At 34.0% G+C, this 12,495-nt stretch overlaps 1 protein-coding gene across 2 annotated transcripts in view; it reads right to left on the reverse strand.

Moving 5' to 3' along the window:
* Ift57 (intraflagellar transport 57) overlaps nt 1–12,495 on the reverse strand; it is a 55,518-nt gene that overhangs the window by 22,816 nt on the left and 20,207 nt on the right. For both annotated transcript variants that reach the window (XM_048346563.1, XM_048346564.1), the window contains exon 6: nt 6,014–6,136. In XM_048346563.1, the coding sequence (XP_048202520.1) occupies nt 6,014–6,136 (123 nt within the window). The remainder of the gene's footprint in view (nt 1–6,013; nt 6,137–12,495) is intronic.

Raw genomic sequence — 12,495 nt, forward strand, 5'->3', positions numbered from 1 at the left:
ATCGAAACACAGTGATGGCAGGTCACAGAAGTTACTCTCTCAGTTGCTTTTGAATGAGAAAAAAAACTTCTCCTTCTATTGCTTCCAGAAACAGATTTGTCTATAATAGGAAGAAGAGAAAGCTTACCATTGTAACTTTTTGCAGGACTTGGCTTCCAATTTGAAGAGACTTAGATCTAATATAGCAATTCTGAGATCCCTCCAGGTTCATTTAAATGGAATTCTACCTCTTTTCCCTCTTAGGTTTTAACTCTCACCGTGTCTGGAGAGCCCAAAGGCTCAATACTATTGCAATGATTTCCTCCTTAGCACAATGACTCTTCCCAAAAGGTTTCCTGCTGTCTATTACCCAAGGCAACACCTGGGTGGTTTATTTACGTTAAAACAAAATCCAATTGCTTGGAGTACAGATTTAAAGTTTAAGGTTCTTTTTACAACTGTACTCTGAGAAAGTCAGACATTGAAGAACCAGAAAGGATGTGAAAACAAAAAGCAGTTTAGTGAATTAAAGGTTTAAAATAATGTGAAACATATGGTATAATACTTCCAAATCTGTTTTTACAAAAATAATCTTTTGATATAAATACCCTGTAATGAACCTGAAGATTAACATACTTACTAGAGACACTTTAGTGTAATGAACAGGGGTACATACCCAACTATCTCTTAAAACAACACACCAGAAAACATTTAATTATAATTTCAAAAAAATCTGTTTAAGTCATTAATCAAAATTTTAATGACAATATCCATAGGGAGTTAAAGCATGTTTGAGCATTTTTTCATTGCATTAAATAACTAATATTAAATCATTATAACTTACAATCTTTTAGGAATAAGCACTGCATAATTGAAGAAAAGGGTCCATGTTAAGGTTTAGTGGAAAACTGATTTCACACTTTCTGCTCTTCCTTGTTGCTAAGGAATAGGAATAAGTATTAATGTTTACCTGTTTTCCTTTGTGGTTTAAAAAAACTCTTGGCTTTGGAAAAAAGAAAAGAATTCTCCTGATAAAGATGAATAGGTTTACTGATTTAACAAGCCACTTTGCTTTGGGATCAATGAATGAAGTTGAGAAACTGAATACACCAATGAACAACAGATAATACCAAGTCATGGACAAGACCAGAATTCTGACCTACAATGTACAGCAAGCTGTCTAGGAAGCCAAACCATAACCTCTGTAGCAATCAATTCTAACAGACCTCATTCAGTGATAGCAGCACCTACTGAGAACAAATGGCCAACCTTTAGACAAAGCCAAGTACCTTTTTCCAATCACATGGGATGGTGTGATTCTGCTTTAGTTCATCCTCAGATACATGTAAGAATACAAGGCAAATTCTTATAAGAATATTTCTCTCTCTCTCCCCCCCCTTTCTCTCTCTCTCCCTCTTCCTCCCTCTCTGCCAGTCATAGAGCTTGAACTCAGAGCCTGAATGCTGTCCCTCAGCTTCTTTTGTTCAAGGCTAGCATTCTACCACTTGAACCACAGCTCCATTTCTGGCTTAAAAAAAAAACAAACTAGTTTATTGGATATAAGAGTCTCACAGACTTTCCTGCCTGGGCTGGCTTTGAACCCCAATCCTCAGATCTCAGCCTCCTGAGTAGCAAGGATTATAGCATGAGCCATCAGCACTTGGCTTTAATTTAACCTCTTAAATGATGCAAATACCACTGCAGAAATTTTGTAAATTCTTCCTGAGTACTAATATAGGCACCAAATATCAAAAAGCTATAAAAGAACATAACAATAATATACCAATAATTAATGCTTATTAGATGTTAACTATGCATCAGATACTGTTCTCAGTCCTGTGAAGAAATATAATTAGTGCCATCTTATAGATGAGGAAAAGGATGAATTGAGAGGAAAAACAGCTTGGCCTATATCACACAGTAAATAATTGGTAAAACTAATCAATTCTGGGTAAGGGAAGGTATGTGAGCTATGCTTATCTTCTATTAGTCTTTATGGCCACTGTTCCACCAGGCCTCTAAAACTTTGGCTCAATAAGTCAGAATAAATCAGACTAAGTAGGTGATATGCAACCTGACTGTCTTCCTTCTTTCAGAAACTCTGCTACTATATCATTTTCATAATTGAAAACAAATTACATTTTAAAAAGACTCAGAAGTAACTGGGTGCCGGTGGCTCATGCGTGTAATCCTACCTACACAGGAGACTGAGATCGGGAGGGTGGCAGTTTTAGGTCAGCCCAGGGAGAAAAGTGCAAGAGATTCTGGCCACAAAATAACCAATGAAAGCAGGGCTGGTGGCATGGCTCAAATCCTAGTACAGATATGATAGTCTTAATTAATAGTCTTAACTAATACAATCACTGATTTGTTCCATTTGAGTTTTAAATCCATCCACCAAAGGAATTGCATTAGGACACACAAGGAACATGTAAAGAGCAAGGCCTAAAACCACCACGAAGTAAAAGGCAAGAGAAAGAGAGAAAATAAAGAGGGAGATGGGACAAAAAATTGAAGTGTAGAGACATAGTGTACCAACAATATTCTTTAGATTGTTAAAGCTAACGTAAGGACTTGACTTCTAAGCTTTACCCATTGGGCAGGGCACTACAAAGAGCAGCCTGAACAGGATCTGGCTGAATTCACAGACTCTCTCGATGGTGTCTTTGATTATTCTACTTGGGGCTGATCTAGACTGGTCTTCTCTGTAACTCACACTACAGAGAGAACTGCTAATATAGTCCATCCAAATCAGTGCATAACAGAAATCCTTTATCTTCAGTTGTGCAGCACATTATTTGCATTTTTGGCAACATATTCATTTTTCTAATTTTATTTTGCTTAAGCTAATATTAAAATTAGTTTGCATTCTTTGAAAACTAGCAACAGTAGCAAATGATGCCAGACAATAGGGATAAACCAGTTTAGCAATAAAAACCTGATTGCAACATTATGGACATGATACAAAATAGAAAATTGGTATCTCTCCCATCCAAGTACTAACCAGGCCCGACCCTGCTTAGCTTCTGAGATCAGATAAGATTGGGCACGTTCAGGGTGGTATGACTGTAGACGAAAATTGGTATCTCAAAGAATCTTATCGAAGCATACATATTATAAAATATGACAACACCAAAAAGGAGTTTCCTTTCTTGTAATTCTCTGCTGAGAAACATAGAAAGGAGGAAACTGAACTTGTAAATAAATAAATAAATAAATAAATAAATAAATAAAATATTTGATCCAGAACTAAGTAAATATGCAACTTATTTACTATGAATGCATGGTTCTTTTAAAGAAAAGAGACCCTTATTTTAAAATAATGAGACCCTTTATTAGTTACTTTACATGATCTCTAAATAGTCTTAAAAAATGCAGAGGTAACCAGTAAAACACATTGATCTTAAAACAATTTCTTTTGAAATCTCTGAATGTCTTAAATACCCTGTTATTGAATGCAAGATTACAGTCAGTGGCCAAAAGTCAAGGAAGAGACTGTGTTTTTGTCAAGAATTGGGAGTCAAGGAACAATGAGATCTACTATGATCTGTAGTCAGTTCTGATGAAATAAGATAAGGCATCAGTGAGAAGAAATCTCTTATGTAACTGCATTTTTTTTTTTTTTTGCCAGTCCTATGACTTGGACTCAGGGGATGAACACTGTCCTTGGCATCTTTTTGTTCAAGGCTAGCACTCTATCATTTGAGCCACAGTGCCACTTCTGGCTTTTTCTGCTTATGTAGTGCTGAAGAATTGAATCTTGGGCTTCATGCATGCTAGGCAAGCACTCTACCACTAAGCCATATTCCCAGCCACATTATTTTTTGAGAAAAAAGAAATATTTCTTTATTCAGGAGCTTATTTTCTCAAGCCAATATATCACTTTATTTTTCTTAGGTAAGCTGAATAAGGAATTATCCCCCTAACACTGCTTTTTCATCTGATACATTTCAAAGGCTTAGACAAAAAAAAAAAAAAAAAGAGCTTATAACATACTGGACACAAAGACCAAAGGATCTCTACTAGAAGAATTCTGATGAAGTGGTCAAGTAAGACTTTAGATCATTGCATTTTAACCACAAAACTGAAATTTAATCTAATATCTAAATATGCTAAAATAGAAAAAGGAAAACTTTATGTGATATTTTGGAATGCTGTATATAAGCTTAATTATATAATTAATTGGCAGAGTATATTTTCAAATAAGATTTGGGTTGATAGTATGGCAAGGGAGTATGCATCTAATCATTTTTTGAAAAAGTAATTCTTCCCCACCCCCCAAAAAAACATGAATTCTCCACAAACCACAATTTTGATTATTTGATATTGGTCAAGTCTAGAATTGATTTGTATTTAGATTTGTAAAACAGTATGTGTAAGTAGTTACATTTATATTCTTTGTTTATTTCTATTATGTGGAAATCAATCGCTGTTTAAAATATCTGATTATTTTCTAAATGAGATGTTTGACTTAACTTGAATAAGTATTTCTTTAACTTAGAAGTAAACAAATTAAACTTGCTTCCTTCTGGAATTAAACTGTTTGCAACGACACAATTATTTTAACATGTTATTCTAACTAAAGTCACAATAACACTGATTTTTAGTTTTATGAAGGGAATTTTTTTTGACAAAGCCAGAGAATTGGAACTAAAATATCTTGCAAAAATGAACCTTATTTCTTTTTACAGATTAAGATTCCCAGCAGAGATGTAATCAATGAAGAAATTCTTTTTAAAAGATCTTTACAGATGAGCTATATGCAAAGAAAGGGAATAACCTATGGAACATGGTCAGAGAATAGCTGTCTTCTGTAATGACTGGGAAAATATATGGAGAACAGGCTGCAGGATTCTTCCACTCATCTTGGATAGGCTTCGTTTCATAGCAGTTCACAGTCTAGTAAGAACCCTTATCCTATGATAGCCTCAGACTTCTAATAGTCTAGGCTACTTCTTACCAACTCTGGGATTCATTGTAACAATCAATTTGCTTCCAAGACACTAAAAAAAGAGATCTTTGTAAGGTCTCTACTTTGTGGGCAACACAGGACTACACTTTTCAAAGCTCTGAACCTCCTTACAATTTTTTTCCATATTCCTCAGGGCTTATGCCCAGACTTCATTAGTTTCTTTAGTTAGGAGCCTCTAATGAGAAGTCTTGTCTAAACATGTATTAGTTACCCTGAAGAAAATTAGTCTGGGGGTAGGGGGGCTAGGGAGGGGGGAGAAAAAAAAGGAGGGAGGAAGTAACAAGTTTGATAAGAAATGTACTCAATGCCTGACATATGAAACTGTAACTCCTCTGTATATCACCTTAACAATATAACAAAATTTAAAAAAAGAAAATTAGTCATAAACTTGTAGGGATTAAAAAAAAGTAGCAAGAACTTGATATAATGACTGGCTTATTTGGTTTCCTTCTTAAGTCTTATTATATGATTTTATTTTATTTTTTGGTGAAACTAGAGGTTGAAATCAGTTGTGGGTGCTTTTTTTTTTTTTTTTTTTAACATTTTCACTCAGTGTTAGTACTCTGTCACTGAAGTCACAGCTCCACTTCTGGCTATTGGTGACTTATTGGAGATGAGTGTCATAGACTTCTGTGCCTAGGTTGGCTTCAACTGTGCTTCTCAGATCTCAGCCTCTTGAGCAGCTAGGATTTACAGGCCTGATTAAAGGTGCTGGTGATTTCTTGAGTACTTAATATTTCGTTTTTGATCATAGGAACTGAATTATCTAATGTAATTTCCAGAATGCCTTACATTTTGCCATCCAGCAAAATTTCAAATCATCTTCTAACTCTAATTAGTTGGTACAGTCAGTGTATAGTTTAATCTTAGTAAAACATTACATATTTCAGAGACAATTCTTTGCTTCTTGGACTATATTATGCTATTTATTCCACCGTAACTTGTTGAACCCCTATTACAACAAAACATTGCAAACTGAATCCTATTGCCTTTCTCCAGTTTGTGTAATTTGGAATACACTGCCCTGAAATTGTCTTATAAAATGTGCTCTCTCTCTGATACCTTATTGTCAGTTCTAATCGTGACTTTCAGTTGTGGTAGTACACGTTCAACTTCCAGACTCCATTCTGCAGCATCTGTTGTAGATTCCAAAATATCTTCTTGTTTGGCAGACTCGTTCATGTCCTAAGAAAGGAAAGATATCACAAGATTGAGAGTTTATAAAAAGAAATGGTAAAATCTTGAGGCATTTTAGCAGCACTGCACAATTTAAATCAAGGATGGTAGTGTTAAAATTATAGTGGCAAGCAGAAATTCTTTTTTGTCTTCCTACCCATGTTGAGTAGCAAAAATAAGCATTAAAAGAAGGAAATATTTGATTGAATTATTTTACAAAGGACAATGCTTTTGAGATATAAGACTAAACTCAATGGGAATACTATTAACTGGATAAGCTTTTTATGTATGTTAACTGGTAATAGGAACCATAAACACAAATTCTAAGACAATATTGTTTTGTTTGATTATATTATATAGAAAAAAATCAAAATAGGTGACAAAAAGGTAAGTCTGAAGTGAAGGTCTCATTATTTACACATTTTGCCTTCATAATAAAAGTGATGTTCATTTTTTAAGCCAAAGTATACTTTGAAAATGAAACTGAATATAGGCCAAGTAACATAGGTATAGATTAAATCAAATAGGATAGGGAACAAATACCTATATTAAATTTCTGACCTTGAGTATCAAAACTAATTCATGACTGGTTTTGAATCACTAAGGAAAACCATTTTCCCCATTTTTTTTACTCTTTCATATTTTAGCATTAAAAATGTATGGGTTTGGAAATGCAGAGAATGTAAAAACTAATGGCTTAAAGATAAAGCCAAAGACATCCATTTTTGTAGCAATTTTCTCATTAAATCCTCTTGATGAATTAGAAACAAATCTGAAGAAACAAATGAGGGAGGAGGTAACAAAAAGTACAAGAAATGTACCCAAGGCCTAAAGTATGAAACTGTAACCTCTCTGTACATCACTTTGACAATAAGAAAAAAAAATAAAAATTTACATTTATATACAAGAGGCCCAAGAGATATAAGCAGCTAAATATACACAAACCTTGTATGCATTCTATTTGTATAAGTAATCTATAAAAAGATATTTTTGAGAAAAATCAGAAAATGTGAATATGATGAATTAATGGATAAAATAAATTATTATTTGTACAGGTATATGACATGGTGGCTATATAATAAGCAGCTTTATAAATTAGAAATAAATGCTAAATATTACTAGATAAATAGGCATAGTGTTTAACATTTAAAATACAGTGTGGCAAAGGAAAAGAAAGGGATTATATAGGTATCAAAATATTAATAACTGTTGAAACCAGCCAATGGTTCATAATGTTTGTTAGCTTATTTTCCCTACTTTTGTTATATTTGAAATGCTCATAAAGTTAAAAAAAAACAAGACTGAACACAAAATACAACTAGGTAAATGTCACAGTGAAATTATAATCTCAATGTGAGTTTAAAGAAGCATTAAAAAAACCAGACTAGTCTCTCAAACCCAGTCTAATACAAAATAGATGATAAAACCTTGGGATTGCAATTTTTGGGGTGTTTGAGGTCTTTATTGACTTGGAATACCCTCTTGAGATTGTGTGGCACTACTGATCTAAGAAAGCCTCCTCTACCCTCTAGCTCATATTAGCATGTCCTGAATTAAACTTGGGTCCTTAAAGGGAGCATATACTGCTTTTTATTCAGAAATTCATGGGTTGATATGTTTCTAACTAATTTGAGGATGGATAACCAATACATGAATTTCACTTTATTATTAATATGTGCACAGTATTCAATTACCTCCCATTTATGAAGCCCTGAAGTATTTTTTAAAAATTTAAGCAAAATGTGTAAAATCCAAGTTAAGCATAAGACTTATTTTAGATATTAAAGTGTTCCGTGAAATATGAAAATGGAATTACTTTGAGTACTTAATATAATGCTGTATAGTATGTGTGTATAAATACTGAATCTAGGTTAGCATAAGAGCATCCTAGCTGGGGAGGGAGAAATTCCTAACATACATGTGTCAAGTTTTAGGAGCATATATGTGAAGGCTGGAAAGGATATATTAGGTGTTCTTGTTAAACCCTAAAGTACTGGGAAATGTCCTCTGACAAGTAAATCCTCACAGACGCTTGTATCTTGGTGCTTGGAAAAGCTAGGTGCTTGCATATTCACTGGCACATCTGGAGCATGTTCTGAGCTATAGGAGACCCAAGTTTGCTTAGTTTTATCTAACTATACCAAACAGTAGGCCAGTGTGGTTGCTAAGGGTAGAAATGTGTGCATTGCCAGTATTATATGAATATGTGAGTTTTGACATTTGGGCATGTGTGTGAGTATACAATTGCTTGCTTTTACTGAGGATAGGGCCTCTTTATTTCCCAATCCTGCAATGCTATCATGAACCAAGATGACAGTTCCTTTAAACAGCCATTTTGCATGATGCTTACCAGAATGTAGATGCTCTAATCACTGACTTAAAAACATTTAGGTCAACTAAGCTAGATACTATTAATTAAATCCCACAGCTGGTGCTGTCCAACCTTATCCTCTCATTCCCACACTTTCTCCCCTCTTTACATAGGAGAGTCACAAACAAGACCAGAAAGGAAATCCATCCTGTCAGTCTCTTCAGGCCTGGGCATTGATTATTCCAATTGTAAAATTATCTATATATCTATCAATGTAACTGTGTATGTATATATGTATGTATCAATCTATCTACCTACCAACCTACTTACTCAATGCTTCTTTCATTTTCACAAAAGCAAATGTGTTTGTATTGGGTCCTGTATTCTGTTTGTATTGTTCAAATATGATACCAAATCCAAGTTAGCAGAGTGCATGAAAATTAAACATTGCATTAGGCTATACAGAAACGTAAGGTATTTATTGTATTAAGCCCTGTAGAAAGATGGATTTATCCTTACTAGATTATTACTTGGTTCATTTTAGCAATGATTTGCTAACTCCTACTCTCAATGTTCTAAAAATGATTTAATGTAGGAGCTCAGAAAGTTTCACTTATGCACAGGTCATATTTAATATATTTGGGAAATGGCCTACTTCCTAAGTAAAGAAAGGGCCAAAAGGGGAACAGACCAGGATTCACTTATTCAAACAGTCTCCTCTTGCTTCTGGGTTTGCACATCTATTTTATAATCTTATTCCTAATCAAAATTTCTGAATGCCTAGTAACTGAACACACTAACTGTCAAGTGCTATTTATGAAGCATAAGTCAGTTTCAAACTCTACATTGTGCTTTGCTCATTATACTTGGAGAAAAATCTTTCATTCTCAATTTTTCTCCCTTTAATGAATGACACTTTATGTGGGGCTATTAGTAAAAGATAAATAAACTGCTGTTTTCATTTGATCAAATTTTTATATCATCTTGACAAAGTCTTTGTCTGAAACAATATTAACTAAAATAAAGCACAACTCTTGGGAAATTATATTTCCCTAGAAGAGACAATTAGAAGCTCAACGAGACACAAACTACCTAGCAGTCTTATTTATGATGCATTAATTCAACCAATAAGTCATTTGTTAAGCTCCCACAACATTCACAGAAAGAATCCAGGTACTGTGCTTGGCTTGAAAAGATAAAAAGGATTTAATCCCTGCCTGAGAAGAGTTTATAGCCTATTAGGAAGTGTTTGAGGTCAGTTAATGGGAGTGAAATTTGGTCTTAGGTAAAAAGAAGAAACTGATGAGAAGAGAACTGATCTTCATTGTCAAAGGCAGAGTTGAAGATAATAATCTAAATCATCTAAATCATCTCATAAATTAACCTTAGGCTCAAATATTGGGGCACAAGATCAAAGTCAGTTCAAGGATCAAACATCAAACATGTTAATAGTCTTCTCAGAGTCCTCTTCCAGTAGGTAATTCTCTTCTTCCAGTTAATATTAATTAGATGCCTCAATATTAGAAGGATGATATTCTGTATGTTTTGTACACTTGTATAGTGTATAAGTGTATAGTGGACAATACAGATATGTACATGTTCACAACTTCATGGTTATACTGGTACGCAAATTGATTTGAAGAGCTCAACCTACATTCCTAATGAGATGAATTTGAAAGAATAACTAACTAACAGGACAAAGTAATCCTAATACTCAAGTATCAGGGAACAATGCAGTCTGAGAGTCCTAATGTAATGGGGTAAATGAAAAAGGGTAGATCTTGAATCTCATCTCTGTCACTAGATGCTGATCAAATGATTTAACTTTCTAATTCTCAGAGTTCATAACTATAAAATGAGAACAATAATAAAACTTTCCTCTCTGAAAGTTTTCTGTAAGAACTGATATATATATATATATATATATATGCCCATATATATATATATGCCCAGTACATGCACATAAGAGCACTCATATAGTTAAACAATTATTATGATCATTATTACATACCAAATGTAGTATTAGATGATTTCACACAGATGCCAAATAACACTATGAATCAGTCTTATTCTCATTTCAAAGAATGAAGAAAAACTAGGAATGGGGTCATTGCTCAAGTGGAAGAGCACCTTCCTAATAAGCCTAAGTTCCTGAATTCAAACACCGTTGTTAAAAAAAATGAGTCGCCCAAATGTTACAGCTTTAATTCAGCATGAGTGTCCTCTATCTTGTCTCTCTTGGAGTGACTGTGGCTAAAATTCAAAGAGAGAAAGAGAGAAGAGAAGGGAGAAAGAGACAGAAAGAGAGAAAGAGAGGGAGAGAATATGAGGAACTCAAGATACAAAGCAGCTAGGTGTCTATTCCAATGTCACATCACTAGTAAATAGCAAGTTCTTTCTCTTTTTTTATTTTTTAATTTGACTCATGATCAGAGGTATAGTTTCCAAGTGTATTATTTTTTCTTTTACCACCAAGTGTGTTAACTTGTAGATTTATAGGCACATTCATTCTAGTTACCACAAATGAAGGAAACCATGCAACCTATGTTTCTTTGGGTCTGGTTTACTTCATTTAATATAATTTTTTGCAAGTCTTTCCATTTCCTTACAAATGGTACAATATCATTTTTTTTCTGATGAATGAGGAGAATTCCATTTACAATAGCCTCAAAATAAAAACAAAAAGAAAAAAATAAAACACCTAGGAATTAACCGAAGATGTGAAAGGCCTCTATTGTAAAAACTTTGAAAATCTGTAAGAAAAGAAGCAGATTTAAAGAGTCGGAAAGACCTTTCATGCTCCCAGACTGGAAGAATTAACATCGTGAAAACAGCAATACTGCCCAAAGTGATGTACAAATTCAATGCAGCACCCATTAAAAGCCCGACAACAGTATTCAATGAAATACAGAGAGAAATCCAAAAATTCATATGGGATAATAAAAGACCCTCAAATAGCAAAAACAAACAAACAAAAATAATCCTTAGCAGAAAGAACAGTGCTGGAATATCAATATCAAACTTCAAACTCTATTACAAAGCCATAGTAATACAAACAGCTTGGTACTGGCACATCAATAGACCTGAGGACCTTTGTTAACTAGGTTACAACTATTTATCTGGTTTATCTTGACTTTTTACTTTATAATGTTTCTACTTGCACTGAATGATAATAGTAACCTTTAGTTTTTTACGTATTAAGATCTATCAGGGCTTTTTAGTTCTTTAAGTTTTCTTGTTACACATTATCATCCCTAACTCTACCTGTGGATGTAACACTTGCCATTCATATGTTTACTTTAATACTTTTGTACTTTGTTTTTAAAAAGTATTGATTCATGGTGGAGTTTATTTGGACATTGTATATGAGGGAGAAATCTAGCTTTTTCTCGGGATGGATAGCCCACTACTGCATAAGCGTTTCACTGGGTAGTTCAGTGCTCCTTGATGGCTCTCACTGTATCACATACTAACATCACACATATTTGGATAAATGGACTGAACTAACTTACTAATCTATGTGAGTATCACACTTTTGATTCACAAAAAACTGCACAAAATACTACCAAGTCCAGTTACCTTTCATCCAGATTCTGAAATGTTTGCACTTTACACAACAGAATCTCAGGGTAGCTAAGAAAATAGGGTTAGAATGCTATTGTCCAGATGCTAAATTTTGAGAGTATCTTTTTTTGTTCCTTTGTGTGCTTTCATTAAAAAAAAAGCATAATTCATGTTAGAATATTAAGTTTGGTGCCAGTGGCCCACATCTATAATCTTAACTACTTAGGAGGCCAACCAAGATCAGAGGATTGTGGTTTACAGACAGCTGAGGCAAGAAAATCCAGGAGACTTTGACCTCCAATTAACCACAAAAAATTAGGGAATAAAACTATGGCTCAAGTTCATTTCTGATATAGTGTCTAGTGAGTATCATTGCTGAATTAGTTCACCCTTTGTCTCAACATTTCTGTGCTTCCCTTGCCCCTCTTCAATCAGAAAAACTTGCATACAAGACAAAGGTACAGAAATCACAAATAGCAACAAAAGGGAAAAC

Source organism: Perognathus longimembris, chromosome 5 (assembly GCF_023159225.1).
Source record: "Perognathus longimembris pacificus isolate PPM17 chromosome 5, ASM2315922v1, whole genome shotgun sequence".
NCBI lineage: Eukaryota > Metazoa > Chordata > Mammalia > Rodentia > Heteromyidae > Perognathus > Perognathus longimembris.